Below are 16,853 nucleotides of genomic sequence, written 5' to 3' on the forward strand. Positions count from 1 at the left end.
GATGCTTTTTCTGCACATGCATCCATGCCCTGAAAGCTCTGAAAGAACAGAAGTGACAATACAGGCCTGACAAGTTCTCTGCTTCCTATCACTAACTCACCTCTACTGACATAGTTCCTGTCTTTCTGATCCCATCTATAATAAAGCACAGCAGATAATTTGGGGAGTAGCTAGTCTTTTTGACCTAACCTACCTGAATTACCATGTTCAAATAGACTCGATGTTCTACTTCAGCTACTGACCCATACATATATTCAGTTTGCTTTAATTTTCTAATTTTCTAACTTTCCAATAATTTTTGATCCATGCATAGAAAATATCATTTAGTGTATAGGGTGTTATTCAGCAGTTCACCTCAATGTTACTGGATAGTGGACTTTTTTCCCAGCTCTAATTAACAATAGAACAGTAGATTCATATTTTGTATATTTTTTTTACAATGATTCTTTAAAAAAAAAAAAGCATGGTTCTATGACTCCATGTAATTTTTTATTGTCTAAAAGAGCAAAGTATATAAAACTCCGCACAGCTTTACTGATCATTAATACTATAAAATGATTGCAAATGTTAAAGGAATACTGTCTTCAGGATTATAGCAACACAAATTATTATGGTTTAGTCTATTTTACATTTTACATAGAGATTCTGATTTATGGAAAATTACAGACATTTTCAAGAAACAGCTAGGATCTCCATAAGAACATCTGTCAACCTATCTGAAAATAATTTGTTGAAGGATACATTTTCAATTAAATCATGTGCATTGCAATTTCCTCCTTCTTACCTCCCATATATTAGCTATGTAATACAGACACTTCAAACCCTTTTATTTCACAAATCTTGCTGAATTTTATTCCTTCTGGTAAATTTGAGACATTTTAATTTATCTTATGATTAAAGTTTGCTATTCCTGTCACTTTTAATTAGAGAGATAGGCAGTCACCAATCATATGAAATTTAACAGGGGCAAAGTGCTGAATTCTGAACCTGGGATGGGGCAAACCTGGATGTATGGACTGAAGAACAAGAGGCTGGAGAGCAGCAGCACAGGACCTGGGGTCCTGGCTGATGGCAAGGTGAATCTGAGCCAGCAGTGCCTTGGCAGCCAGGAGGGCCACCCCTCTCCTGGGGAGCATCAGGCACAGCATGGCCAGCTGGGCAAGGGAGGGGATTGTCCCACTCTGCTCTGGGCTGGGGCGGCCTCACCTCCAGTGCTGGGGGCAGTTCTGGGTGCCACAATATAAAGACAATGAAAAAGACAATAAACTGTTACAGGGTGTCCAGAGGAGGGCCATGAGGATGGTGAAGGCCCTTGAGGGGAAGCTGTGTGAGGAGCAGCTGAGGGCACTTGGTCTGTTTAGCCTGGAGACCTCATTGCAGTCAGCAATTTCCTTGTGAGGGGAAGAGCAGGGGCAGACACTGATCTCTTTCTGTGGTGACCACTGACAGGACTTGAGGAAATGATACTGAGTCAGGGGAGGTTTAGGTTAGATATCAGGAAAAGGTTCTTCACCCAGAGAATGGTTGGGCACTGGAACAGGCTCCCCAGGGAAGTGGTCACAGCAGCAAGCTTGATGAAGTTCAAGATGCATTTGGACAGTGCTCTCAGGCACTGGGTGTGATCCTTGCAATGTCCTGCACAGGGCCAGAAATTGGACTCAATAACCTTCCAACCCAGGATATTCTACAATTCTATGATTCTATAAATTATGCAAAATTCATCCCAAAGACTTTTACAAAACAATTATTTATTTTAGTAAAAGCCTTCAGCATTTTTTCATTTTGAGGGTCCACAAATTTGGTATAGTTTGTAAAATGCTCTGACTTCTGATAGATTTTTATATCTGAAATTAATGTAGAAATTTCACAGTCTAAATAAGGTGGGTATTTCCTAAGGATGCCACTATAACTAATTAGGAAGACTGCTTAGGTCAAAACAATTTGTAGAACAAAATATCTAGCTGAATCTTGGCCTGGGGTATCAGCCATATTTCAAATCAGATTGACACTAAACCAGAAATAAAATGATTGCTCACAAGGGATAGACCCTTTTTGAATACGTATAGTTGTTGCAGCAAGTTACACAACAATATAAACCAGAATGAACTGTAAACTACATTTTAGTAATGAAATATAATTTTAAAATATCTATGTATCTGTATCTACAGATATGTTAAGCCCTGAACATACATAAGCACAGGACAGACCTGTCTGCAGGGCACTCTCCCTTTTTATGATCTGATGAGGTTATCTGTGTGCTTACCACACACAAGCAGCCTTGAAAGCACCAAGTTTTCCAGCCTTCCAAGAAGAACAGAAAGAAAAGTGCTGAAGAGGGTACAGTGTGGGACAAACTGTGAGGAGCAATGGTCAAGTGCTTGCTGTGTGAGAGACCACGCATACCTACAACACACGAATTCACCAGACACACAAAAACTGCTCTCACTGTTTTATCTTCATCTATTATTCAGTCCTCCACTCTACTTCCAGGTTTTCAAGAATTTCAGGTTCCAAGAGTTTTAGCCCAATGACCAGAGGTGGAGGTACAGCATTGAAAAGAGCGGAAGATAGAAGTTCCACAGCGCTCACTGACCTGATCGAGTGTGATGGCTTTGAGGGAGTGCACTTGGATTATCAAAGACAGCTGAAGCTCAAGAAAGAGTCACCAAGAACCCACCTCAGGATATTTCAGTGTCCTTTCATTCGAAAACATATGGTATGGGCCTTCATATATGTTACATTATTTCCAAATTATGGACAAGCATAGTTACCTCCATGATACAAAATAATGTTCTGTCTGTAATAACTTACAAAAAATTACACCTAAACCACATTCTCATTTGAGAAGGTCCAGAATTTTGAAATTTTTTTGTTCTGATGCCTATATCCAGTTTCAGGGATTAAGTTATTACTAACCACTACAGCTGCTGGCACTGTTTTTAGTTCTGAGCAGTCCAGATTATAAAGTGAAGTAAAATTCCAAATTGAAAAATAGCATTTTGTTTCAGTTTTACATAAGTTACCTAAATGTAATTCCAGCAAAATTTACAAAAAGGCACAGTTAAGACTTCTTCCATGGTTCTTCCACTTCATTGTGAGCCAATGAACAGGACAGAAGAATAAAGAGTAGATTGGAGATAAAACTGTTTTCTCTCTTAAAATCAAAGGCTATTCTACCTTATCTTGGAGAGTATCTTCCCTTCCTTCTATTCAGCTCAGGAGTATGTGGTGTTCAAAACTCCTGAAGCTATTTCAGCTTTCTTGCAACCAAAAATTCCATCGGGTTTTCGGAGAGATTCACAGGAGAAGGAGGATGGGTAATAAATGTTCATGGCCACTACAAATCTTGGAGGACTGCACTTTACAAAACTATATTTTTAAACAAGGTATGTTCTGCACATGGCTGCAAGCATCAGTCCACAAAGTTACATGATCTTAACAGTAGTTTCATTATTCTTGCAAATTCTGTAACTATTTCTGGCCTGACAATGAAGTTTAGGAAGAACTTCCTCCTTATGTATATTCTCCATATTTTATTTTCCAATTACTTTTCTTAACAACATGGCCAAGACTGAACTCATAGTTGTGCTTTACTTTAAGATGCTCTAATTTTTGACCTGGATTTGTATAAAATTTATGAGGAAGTTGCTGGTAACTTTCCTTCCAACCAGTTTCTACCGTAAAAAACAAACAAACAAACAAACAAACAAAAAAACACCAACAAAAAACCACCAAAACTTTAAAAAGTAGAACACCAACTAAGCTGGTTTCCTAAGCGTATTTCCAATCCTGCTTTGAATTTTGACTTGTTTCTCAAGCAACACAGTTGTGCTCCTTGAAAGCATAAGACTTCTATTCTACACTAGCGTAAGATTTAAGAGCCACAGCTCCAGGCTAGAGTAAAAATACTTTTGTCCTTTCTCAGGGGTCTGACTCTGCACTGTCCAGCTGTTACCGTGCAATTTAACTCATTCCCAGATTCAGCAATGAACTGAATTTTCAGCAGCTCCATAGGCAAAGCATTTATAGCTCTCAAAAAGTGTTCAGCCTATTTTAAAACCTATCAGCTCAACTGTCTCCCACAACAACAAAAAACAGATTTTCATTTCAGTGCCTGGTCAAATAACTTAAGGTGGTTTGAGCGTGAGCTGATTCTAGCTCTAAAATAAAATGGTCTTTAAACACTTATAAAATTCTGTTTAGTAGTTTTGTCTAACCACAAAACCCCTACTCACAGGTAATTATGCTACTTTGAATTCATTGCAAAAACCCAAAGTTCTGGCTACATGCTGAATGGTGAGCAAGCACTGGGGTAGATTTAAAGATACAGCATAAAAGCAGTCAAATGTTTTGGCCATCTTCTAAACAGAGGAAAGGAAGAACCAGGCTTTCATAGGTCAACCAGTTTATAGAATTACTGGAAAAAAAAACAGGGAGGAAATAATCCAAAACTATTTCTAAGCATCTAGAAGGTAACAAAAGGAACCAACATTGATATGGCACTAACCAACAGATACACCAATCAAAATAAAACCCATCAAAGAATAACTGGGTTTGTAGATGAGAGAATTCATAGCTATCAATGGTTTGTAGGGCCTTCTTCAGTACCTCACATGTTCTCATAAAAATCATAAGGGAACATGGATGTAAATAAAACTACTAGAAAGCAACTTGCTGGAAAATGTTAGCTTGGAATACTACAACAGTTCAGTGAAAAATATGAAGAATTATCTATTGTTTTTTTCTTCATGGTCTACATTCTCCTCCAGCCTTCACATTTTTAACTCCCTGGTCCCAAAGTTGTCATGAAAATATTCACTCAGGTTTTTATTCTAGCAGAACAGCAAACAGCAAATAAAAGAGTACTGCTGAAAAACAAATTGTAGTCCAGAGGTTCAGCAGTCAAACTCAGACATTAATCAGTCTTGGCTTCTCTTACACACAAAGAACATTCTGCATGTTACACCATGCATTATTGCATGTGCTGGGGAGAGGAGACGTGTGTCAGGGGCCAAGAACCTTTGATACACCAGAAGCAGTTATCACAGCTGCATCCAATTCCTCGGGCAGGCAATGCCATTTAGTCACAGCACTTAACAGGGGAGCTCATAGTGATGATACATCGGAGTAACAGTACTGCTGAATAAGTGACATTGTTTCTTTTTCTACTTATTTTTCTTTCCTTTTCTCCTACCTTATAACCTCCACAGCATTCCTCTTTAATTTTAGAAGAATATCCCTACATAATCCCATTGGATGATCTTTGGATTGGCCACCATTACTCTGATGCAAGAAGTATTACTGATTCTGCTAGGTCTGTGAGAATTAGAAACAAGATGGTACCTTCCTGTCTGGGCATTTAAATCACATTAACTAATCAAGTCCACCTGAAGCTGCACTCTCTCAACCTTCAAGTGCTTAACAGTGCCATTGCTTCTGTCATGTATCACATAAACCTTATCAAGTTATTTCTAAATCCATATTTGGAATTCATTTAGAATTCATCCAGCAGATGAATTCTTTCCTTGCTTTCTCTTTGACCTTGGCTTCCCCAAGCACCTTGTGCCCCATCACTACCCACTAAAGTCTGAAACATATGCTCAAAGGCAAGAGTGACATATTGTCCTCAATTGTCATATTTCCTCACTGTCTGCTTAGCAGGTAGCTTACCAGCCTTTTCTTCGATGGGACACCTCCAAGGTCCACTTGTGCTCCTGTCCTTTAGAAGAAACATAGCTCAGAACATGGCTAAAGGTGCCCCCTGCACAAACGACGCTATTCCATTTGCGGTCCAGATACCTGAAGCTAAAAAATGCTGAAGCAGAGGACAGCTAATATTGCCTGATGCAGGAGTGAATGGTTATTTTTCAGTGAGCCTGGGACAGTTTGGCAACATTTAGAAAATCATGTCTTTTGAATACGTAAGAGCACATGAGTTTCCACAGAAGATTCAGCCGTTTGTGTGCAGAGATTCAGAACTACAAAACCTATATCCATCCATTCAGCAAAGGAGATAAACATCACACTGTATCTACTAGCACTCAAGAATGCCTATTTCTAGCGCCTTGCAGAATTCTAATCAAAGAGAGATACAGTGGATCTGCAGCCACTCAGTTATGAAAGGGTGTCATGAAACTTCTTGTGGAGACCTCCTAGAGACAAGTAAAAGTAAAGCAGTCTAAGAAAAATAAGTAGCCATTATAGAATAAAGGCCACAAAATTTCTGCTCCCACAGAGATGATCAAATACAACTTGTCTGGCAGACAGCAGTGAGGTATATATTGTATTATGCTATCCTTATGGAAAAAATCTCTTAGTGCATTATGTACTGCCCCAGTAATTGGGAGCTATGAGAACAGATCTAAGTGATGGTTTGATTAAATGGAGTGAGATACAAGGTCTGATCACTGATACTTATTTCTCCTAATAATAGTGAGAGTACTAACAGTGTGTTAGTTTTCTAACTCTTCAGGGTGACTGAGCAGCTGCAGCAGCTGCCTCTGGCCAGCTCTGCATACTCAGCATGACGCCACATGGAATGGAATACTCCTTTGGCCAGCTCGGGGCAACTGTACCAGCTGTGCAGCCTCCCAGCTTCTTGTGTCCCTCCAGCCTTCTTGCTGGCAAGGCAGGAGGAGCTGAGAAGTCCTTGACTTGCTATAAACACTACTTAACAACAACTAGAAATATCATGTAGGGGTATCAACATGATTCTCATATTAAAACCAAAACACAGCACCATATCAGCTACTAAGAAGAAAATTAACTCTATTCCAGTCAAAACCAGGACAGTTATGAAGTTTGTACATTGGTTATTCACCTCAGTATAGTAAGCACAGTGCTTAATACAACTAATACAGAGAGAAAAAAATAATAAGACACCTCGGAGGAATTAAAAGAAATGTTCAATAGTTGACTGACAAAATTTTCTAGCTCGAAGCAATCTGGTGATATAAAGAAAGAGAGAAGGAAAGAGAAAGTGAATATATAATTGAAACCGAATTTCTTACACTAGTGAAAATACATACAGAAAAATTAGAATCCACACTGCAGTTGATAGCAGTGTAATCATGAAGTTGCAGTCACATTACTGCTCTCAAAACAACTACCATTTCCTATTCTCAGTAGAGATGAACCTAATTGTACCTTGTTAAGGTACCTTATTTTCAAAACAGCTATTTCCTCATGTATTTTCCAAGTGACAGAAGTCAAGTTAATCCTGAGATGATAATCTCCCCTAATGTTTCTGAAATTGTGATGGACCAAATCACAAGGACAGAGAAAAGAATCTTGCAAGTCCCCCACATGAGTAATAGCTGCCTTGAAAAAATAAAGACCAGAGAAGTTATCAAAAATGTAAGGTCCAATATACACTTGATTTTAGAGAAAAAAGTAACTTTCACACTTAGAATTATTCTGATCCTTTGCAATGCAGCTAAATATGAGTTCTCTACCAGACACATCTGACTCACGTTCTCTTACATTGCTTATTACTAGTTTAACTAGAATCTGTAATTTGAGTTATGCAGTTATCAGCACTATCACTTTTACAAGCAAACACAGCAAGGAAATTGAGAAATTCAAATACATAATAACAATAACAGCAGCAGTTACAATACACAAAATAGTGTTTCATCTTTAACACGTTTCAGAGTGAGAATTTTCAACCCACTGGACATAAGGAGCATCCAGACTCATCTCTGAAACAGTGCATTTAGCAGAAGGTGGATAAAATAGGGGCAAAGGAAAGAAAAAAAAATTAGGTAGCATTTAAGTTTTGGACACCATCGTGGCTCATTTTCCATGCACATGACTCGGCATTACCGTAATTGCTTCTTTAAAAAAAAATCATGCCTAGGTTGGTTTTAATGTTTTTGCAAACTGGAAAGAGTATTTGTGGTAAGCATAATCTAATTGATGGTTATGAAATGACGAGACCATTCATCAGACAGATGTCTGATTCTCCATGGACATTTTTTCTCCAGGAGAAATAAGAAAGGCCTACAGCCTTAGCTGTCTTTTCTGAATTTATGGTGAAAGAACTGTCCATCTGGATTAGTGTCATTGGCCCTTTTAGCAAAATATCAGTGCCTGTAAGGCTTTCAGTGATAAATTATCTATGTGAAGGGAGGATTCCATGTTGACCTACTGATTATTTTTTCTATTCAGATAATCTTAAATGAGGATTTTCTCCCAAAAGGTAATTATGTTTAAGATCATCATCAAAACCATCCACTAAAAATATAAAAGTACCAAATAATACTATGCTTCATACTCTACAGATTGTCTCTAGAAGTGGTAAAATCTTAAAAAAACCCTAATCTAAAAGGAACTGACATGACAAGTATGTTATTATTGCAGCTGTGATACTTGGGCAGAATCACCAAAGCCATCTTGAATCAGAGTTGCTGAAGAGGAACTTACTAAAGTAGAGCAGTTTGCAACTAGCAATGAATTTGTCCATTGCAGAAGTATACAAAAACTGAAATAACATAGCAAATATATTCAGCCTTCAGAAAAAAAAAGAACAAAAACAAAGAAGAAAAGAAGATTAAGAGTTGTCAAATAACTTGCTCACTGATTCAACATCTGTTTTTAAACAGATGTTTAAAAAGCATCTGTACGGACAAAATTCTTTTCCCATAAAGAAATGTTACCAACAGACCCACTGCAGTGGACACTGTTATGAACACCTCGTGGAAGCACCAAGCTCCCAAGTGCAGACTGGTGATCCAATGCACGCTGAGGCACTCGCACAGACCAGCTGTACGGCAGTGCACGGGCTATTTCTTACCCAATGCAAATGCAATAAAATACATTCATTAATGTGGATAATACTTCATTAAAAGATTAAAGGGTCAGAGTGCATAACGTGGATGATTGTGCGCTACTTCCTTTTCCTAGCAGAGAAACATAAGTTACTCTAAGCAAGGAATAACAAATAAAATGCCTGTCCATTTCTGGTAATGCAGGAAAAACCATCAGCTGCTGTCTGGAAGTAATGTGAATATAAAACACAGGAGATTAGCACAAATTCTTCCTGCTCTGTTTGACTAGTTGCTCTCCATTTCTACTAAGAGATAAAAGAACAAAGGATCTCATAACATAGGATTTTTGAAGGACTACAGGGAAAAAAAAAAGAAAAAAGAGAAACAAAATCTATTAATTACAGATTTTCATCAGCCCTGGATTAGAGGCCCCATCTTCTTTGAAGGTTCTATTTCACTGAAAGCAATAAGTACTAGTGCTACAAATAAGAAGAAAGAATGTAAAACTGGGTTAAATTGGCAATTACCATTTTCCAAGTAATACTTCTAACTACAGAACAGCTAATGTTCTTTTAATAATTTATCTCTTCACAGATTGTCTTCCCATAAGTACTCAGTTAAACAAAAGTGAGTAAATTAACTTGAGCTCTCTGTACCTCCTGTGAAAATGGCATGCTTAAGAACTCGTGCATAGGAATACAAACCTGAAACACAAACCAATGTTTTGATTTTTAAACTTCCTACCTTCCAAAAATTACATTTCCGAATCTTTTTTCATGTATCAAAATATCTAAAAAGCATTCAAGACTAAGACAAATAATGCAACCAAGTGAGTTGGTTACACTAAGGAGACTACTTCAACAGCAGGCATTTATATTTGAAAACTTAGCATTTCCCATTATGAGATAGTCTGTAATAAATGAATAAATTGTTCAAGCTGCACTACACTAAACAGCAAACTGAAGAAGCCAGATATAATCTTATTTTATGTCTCCAGCAGCTGACATATCCTATGGAATTCATGGTACATAGTGAGAGTAAACAGAGATACTTTGTTTAGCTTTCAGACACATAAGCAAAGGAATACAAATTCCAATATATTGTTTTGACTTTGTGTTGGGGTACCAGGATACATAAACTGAAAGAAATAGGTTTTTCATTTAAATTGATTTACATTGCTGGATGGCTTTCATTCTTACATTGAAAGGAAATATAAATGTTGTTTATGCCCATAAAAATGATACAGTAATGAACTGAATTACTACAGGCATCAATCTTGCATACCTTCCTGTTTTGAGATTCAGATTACAAAAATAAAAAATTCAATTTTTTAAAAATAAATCAAACCATGCCTTCTGATATGATTGCTATCATTATTGCTTATAAATAGCTATTTATATCTAGCAAAATACAATCAATATCCATGTACCTTCCTTATATAAACAATTTGGAACTTAAGATGAGACTGTTGGAAGTTAGAAAGGAGGGGTAGAAGGGAGGGAGAGGGGAAGGAAGCGGGGGAAGGAAGGAAGTGGGGGAAGGAAGTACGTGGCGGAAGGAAGTACGTGGCGAAAGGAAGTACGTGGCGGAAGGAAGTACGTGGCGGAAGGAAGTACGTGGCGGAAGGAAGTACGTGGCGAAAGTGGTGGAAGGAAGGAAGATTAGATGCAATTTTATTAATGACCTTTAACCTGCAGGCTGAAGGAAGTAAATGAGCAGTGCATAAAGACAGTCTCAAGAAGAAGTGGCCTGTGAATTTAATATTTGACAAATAAATCAGGGACTATTGCTGTTATTATAATTCTTTGCATAATTATTCACAATAAGCTTGAGAATGCTGAAGTCACAGAAATCTTAAAATGGAAAAAAATTACTATGTGTAAACAATCAGCTACTACTCTTGGTAGTCATTCTCCCCAAACTTGATAGAAAGCAGACAAGATCTTCAGTATAACTACTGTATTACCCTTCCTCACAATCTGAACAGTCATTTATATATGAAAACACATTCAGTGATCTAGCCTAGCATCATTTCCCTTACCAAACTGAAAAAAACCTTCATTTGAATGTGGCACAGTTCTGCAGAAAATGTACATTTTCGTGTACACGCTTTATGTATTAAAGCCATCTGAAAATGGATCTTACCACTGCAGCTGGAACTTGAGGCATTTTTGCAGCTGGGGTTCCTGGACGTGGGTAGAACTGATTAATAAACAAGCTTGGAAACCTGTACAGTTCTACAAGTTTCATAGTTTCTTGAAAATCTTCATCTGTCTCTCCCGGAAATCCACAGATGATGTCTGTAGCAATTGTTATTCCAGGCACTCTGTAAAGGAAGTAGAAAGAAACACTTAACTGAGGACACGTACAAGTCTTGCTCCCTTAAAAGCTAGTGTAGATAGACACATAACCTTTAACTTTATCTACAGAAATTTAGACACACAAGGATCTTGGGGGGGGGGGGGGAGATTTTCACACCATTGTTTGGTAATGAGAAATGCATCTGGTGCTCAGCCAAGAGCACAAGTAATAGAAGATACCACAGCAAATACTGGATCAGAATTGTGACAGAAGAATGAAAACATCTGGATCAACTCTTCCTTCAATCAAAATTAGAGGTAATGAGCACACCTTGTTATTTCTTGAATTCTGATTGCTTAATCCATAAAATGTAAACCTTTTGAGACTCAGCCACTAGAAATGTCAACTATTTAATGCTTTATAAGGCTGCTATCAAAGTAGAACAGGGTATCTGAAAGAGGGGACTGGCATGTAATATTACCTAGTAAATTTGAACTCAATTGGCTTAGGAGCCAAAAATACATCTTTAGTCACAAGTTAATCTTTAACTCAGTATTCTAAAACATCAGCCTATGCCTTGCTTTAAAAGGAAAACAAAATACTTAAGTTCACAAATGCTCAGGCAGTGAGTTCTCTTGTTATTTAAGCAAGATCAACATTTCCTAACTGTTCCTCTTGGACTGAATATGCAGATCCCTCCTTAACACACATCAGGTTAAGGTAGCACAGCTGACAGAGACAGCCCACAGACACAAAAGGATGCACAGGAGAGGGTGAAGTTAGGGGGCTTCAGTTGAAATTGTGCCACTGTCACTGTCTTGGACATGGTGGGAGCATGCCATGAACACTTTACCCAGTAGATACTGGAGCAGCTCTCAAGGCCTGCACCCAGACTGAGCTTTGTGTACAGTGGGAATAATGATAAGTATCCTCTGGAGAGAGGCAGAAACATGTAGTACTCAGTGCTCCCTCTTGACACAGATGAGACTGTTTCCACAATGCAGAGTTCACCCCACACTGCCAGTAACAATGATAAACTGTAGAAAATATTGGAGAAAAGAATTCTATACAAATATTGGTGGTATCTAACTTGGAACTGGCCCTGTTTCAAGGAGGAGGAGTAAATGAGATGTCTTCCAGAGGTCCCTTCCAATCTAAATAATACTACAGCTCTTATATAGGCCACAGGCAAGGGAACAGCTGAGAGGGATTGTTTTAGGGGTGAATGGCATAAAGACAACAGTCACAAACAAAGTTCACACTTGAGGTTAAGAAGGGGTCTCCAAGACTCTCTTTAACCTAAAGACATGGATGGAAGGTTTCTCTTCCCCTCATCCGGTTAAGACAATGCAGAACTGTGGATGTCAGTGCATGTAACCCAAATTACATTTATAAAGCATTCAAATAGCCAAAGAAAACTATAATTTCTTATTAGACACTACTTCACCACAGAAAAAAATAATGCTGTGATTATAGTAAGTGAAGAAACTTGATCTTGAATAACTGAAAGACAAAAATTACTGAAAGAGAAACTTCTTGAAACAATGATTTATACTGGAAAAGGAAAACCTGTTGGCAAATCCGCAAAAAAAGGGAAGCAGAGAATACTGTTCTTATTAAGTTTATTAGGTGCAATATTAGACCATAGCTTATATCTACCACAACAGCCTTCAGACAAATTGTACATGGTAGTAAATTTATTTTTTTATTTTTTTCCCCCTAAACTTAATTTCTTTTTTTCTTCAAGTATTGGCAATGAGCTTATATTAATGCCTTGCCCTCCTTTTAGCATGTGTCTGGACATACAAGTAGTAGCACAGGAATTTATCATATATTATTAGAATCTTCTTTCACTTTTTCCTTATGAAAAATCCCCAGCAAAGAAACTAAATTCTATCAATTCCTTTTGAGTTCACAAATTCAGACTCCGTCATCTGAGCTGAGGTTAAAAGATGGCATTTGAACAACAAATCAAAACCACTATAAAACTGACCATTTTCAAGGACTTGATCCAACAACCCTAAGTGGGAAGCACAATCTGGATGCTGTGCAGAAGAGCAGAAATCCCCGGAGCTGATGGCTCAGCACCCTCAGTCACCGCTGCTTTCCCAAGACTGACAAACATCAAGATATGAACTTCTGCTTGATATCAAGTAACAATAAAATTCCTTATCTTTAAGGACTGAGTGAAGAGAGCAGCACCACACCCTGCAACATGATTTTGTTCATACCACAAATATCTTGTGTAGCAGTAGTAAGCTCATGGAAGAAAGAGTACATTACTTTATAATAACCAATGCCACCTAACATCAGCTGCCATTTCTCAGAACGTGAACAGAACATTCATTACATTTGACAAAACCATGATAATGAAGTTATTTTATCCATTTTAATGACACTATTGGCAACAGTCAAAGCATTTATTACCAATGGTAGTAGTAATACCATCCTTTATAAAGGTCTGGTTGTTTCTATAGCAACATGAATTATAAGGTCCAATCAAGCTAGATACAATAAAATATGCTCTTTTTCTCCATAACACCAGTTGTCATTCAGTTAAAAGGAAATTACATATTTTAAAAATTCATAAACTCTACAAATGTCTGAACTCCATTTGCTGATAAGGTGTTAATTATCTTAGTAATTAGATTTCTTCCTGGATGGAGTTATTTCACACAAAGAAAAGCCTGGGTACAAAAAGAGAAAAAGGACCATGGTGTATTCAGCAACAGCAATTAATTACAGTTCAATCCAGTGTAACTGCCTAAAATATGACATTGCATACTGCATTTTTATATCATTGCTGATTATATTGTTTAACAAGCAGTTTAAAAGGGGGAGAAAAGCATGAGATTTCACTCAAAGTCCAAAATGACAAAAATCAAGCTCAAAGACTTTTCAAAGCAGTGATGAACAAAAATATGGACAATTAGTTCCACATGTGAAACATAATTTCTTAATGAAAAAAGTGGAGAAAAAGATATCATTATGGAAAAATATAAAACACATACACACTTGAAAATTAAAATGACCTTTTCTCTGACAGCCTGAAATAAAGCAGCACAAAACTCTTTATTACTTTGATTCAGATAATGTTTAAGAATTGCTCCATCTATGAAATATGATCCAAAATCACATAAAAAAAATTCTTGTGCATCAGCCAATATTATTATTATTATTTTGCACCAAATGCTACTTATCTATTCTGAAGCAAACAAAGAAAATATTGTTGAACATCCTCTGTAACATTTATTACATAAACTCATTTAGTTAGCCTAACTATTCAGTTTCCACAAATGGTTTTTAGGGTGTAGGAGAGAAGCTTTACAACATATTGACTCTCAATTGATATGTTTTACAATAAAACTGTGGAATTTCAGAACAAGATGTATTAGAGGAATAATTAATGCCATGTGTAAGATAAAACAGCTCTAATACTTATTTTCTCCCCTATGTGCCTCTACATATACAAATCTCATCCATCTACTCAAGCAGACTGATGTTTTGCCATTCAGAACTGGACCAGCAATGCAAACCCCATCACCCTGGGCAATTCTGACCACCCAAAAAGAAGTAACTACTTCACCTTACAGTGAAGACACGTCTGTTTTAGTGTGATGCTGTAAGGGCCAACACACCCATGAACAAGTGCTGACAGCACAGGTATCCAAACCTCACAGAAAGGAACAACAAGATGTGTTTGAAAGAATACAGAAGAAAAGCAACATCTTACCCTCTGCCTAAAGAAGAACCAAGTCAGCCTCTGGGGTCAGAGAAAAAAAATCAGACCCAAGGAATTGACTGATGCCTAGAAGTCAAGTCATGAACAAGTGACTTGGAAAGAAGAAAAAAGGGATAAAGGCTGACAAAAAAACAACAGTAAGACCACCCCATCCCACCCCTATTTTCACAGAGCAATATTTCTAAGAAAAGCAGCAGCAAAATTGTGAAAATGACTAGGATTCACTTGTTACATGGACCATTTCATGTGGTTTTAGCTACAGAAAACATTTCCTTTAGCAATAACCATTACAAACTAATCCACGTTCTGGGAAAAAATTATGTAAAGAAGCTAAAATTATCACCTTCAGCTACTCACATGACCACTTGAAATTCTTTTGCATGATCACATATTCTTCCCACTTCCATTTCAGCAATTAACATGTAAATCCAGAAATTACTTAAAGCCTCCAACTTGCTCTTAAGCAAGACCAGCTACCTCCACCCCTTACAGTCTAACAAAATACTGGATTAGAATAAATAGCGATATGAATAAAAATAAAACACTATATAGTCTTACAGAAGAGTATGAGAACACCCTGTGTAATCTATAGTAATTAAAGTAAAAACAAAAGGTGTGATGGCAAAGCAACTTCTTGATTCATAAATTAGAAATTTGCATCGAAAAAATGTTAGGAAAAAACCTGAATTTTTAAGAAAATAAAACCAATCTACTCTGAAGTGTTATTTCAGCATCATACATTATTTTTTATTTTAGAATGCTTTTGCAGCATAAGCCTATACAGAGAACATGAAACAGGGTTAATGGATGAAACAATTAGAAGGTATCTGAGTTGGTCTTTCAAGTATATTTACAGAGCCTAACAGGCATCTCAATGTGCCATTTTGTGCTGGAGCTGAAGGATGTGTTTGCATCTTTCCAGTGACCACACACAGTCTTTCAGGAGCCCTTTTCACCCCCTCTTTCTCTCTTCTCCATCAGGCCTAGTCTTGTGGGATTTCTGACTTCAACTTAAATTGCTCGCTGAGGAGTCACACCAACTGGAGCTAGCACAAGAGAAATAGACTGCTCAGCTGGAAGCACCGTCTAGGAACAACAGGAAACTTCACCCTGCTTCTCTCTTGGCTATATGGAGATTAACTCGAGGATTAAGCCATGGAAAAATCCCCACACTTTGAGAAAGGAATTTCTGTTTCTGTTCTGAAATCCTCCAGCACTTCTCTCTCTCTCTCTCCATGGATTACGAATGCAGCACAGGACAATATATTCCTAAGTTAAGTGTCTGGAGCTGGGGGACTAAACCTGAACATAATTTATGAATTTCTCCATCCTTTCCCATTTATGATTTACCCTAAATTACACAATGGATGAACAGGCATCTAATAAATGGATATCCACTGAAAATGTTTTTCTTACTAATCTTTTCCATATGTGTTTAAAAGTAGTCCAGGATGTGTGAGTTCAGAACCTCTGTGTCAGAAAAACAAGTTCTTTTGAATCCTCATATCAATTGCTGAACTGATTTACACATGGAGTAAAACTGGAAAGTACCTACGTTTAATGACAACAGGCATGTCATAAACACTTCTGTGTAAAGTCTCTTAAATGATAACATACTGAGCCTTATGGCCAGATATAAACTATACTTTGGTAAGACACCTTATTAAAACGCAGCTATATATATCAAGAACATTAATATTTAAGAGAATTTATATAGGAATTATATAGGATATAAGAAATTATCTTTTTTCAAATATTTCAATATGTTCTCTGTGTAAGACAATTCTAAGTTGTCTCACAAATCAGTTCTGCTTCAGCTCAGTTTGGCTGAATTAGAGCAAAAAAGGTAACTATGTTGATACTGCATGTAAAAATATTTAATGGCTTCATTTATAAGCCAACTCACTTTTTACTCAACTATTGAGACAATGAATACTATATCAGATGTTTAAGTAAGTCTATTTTTTTTATGTGTGTAAAAAGCATAATTTTAATACTTTTTTTAAAACCTATTTTCACAGCTTGGATCATATCCCTCTGAA

The 16,853-nt window shown here is 37.1% G+C and overlaps 1 protein-coding gene across 3 annotated transcripts in view; it reads right to left on the reverse strand.

Annotated features, from left to right (window-relative positions):
* CDKAL1 (CDK5 regulatory subunit associated protein 1 like 1) overlaps window positions 1-16,853 on the reverse strand; it is a 379,654-nt gene that overhangs the window by 94,713 nt on the left and 268,088 nt on the right. For all 3 annotated transcript variants that reach the window (XM_038130237.1, XM_038130238.1, XM_038130239.1), the window contains one exon: window positions 10,914-11,094. In XM_038130237.1, the coding sequence (XP_037986165.1) occupies window positions 10,914-11,094 (181 nt within the window). The remainder of the gene's footprint in view (window positions 1-10,913; window positions 11,095-16,853) is intronic.

The sequence above is a fragment of the Motacilla alba genome, chromosome 2 (genome assembly GCF_015832195.1).
Source record: "Motacilla alba alba isolate MOTALB_02 chromosome 2, Motacilla_alba_V1.0_pri, whole genome shotgun sequence".
Classification (NCBI taxonomy): Eukaryota; Metazoa; Chordata; class Aves; order Passeriformes; family Motacillidae; genus Motacilla; species Motacilla alba.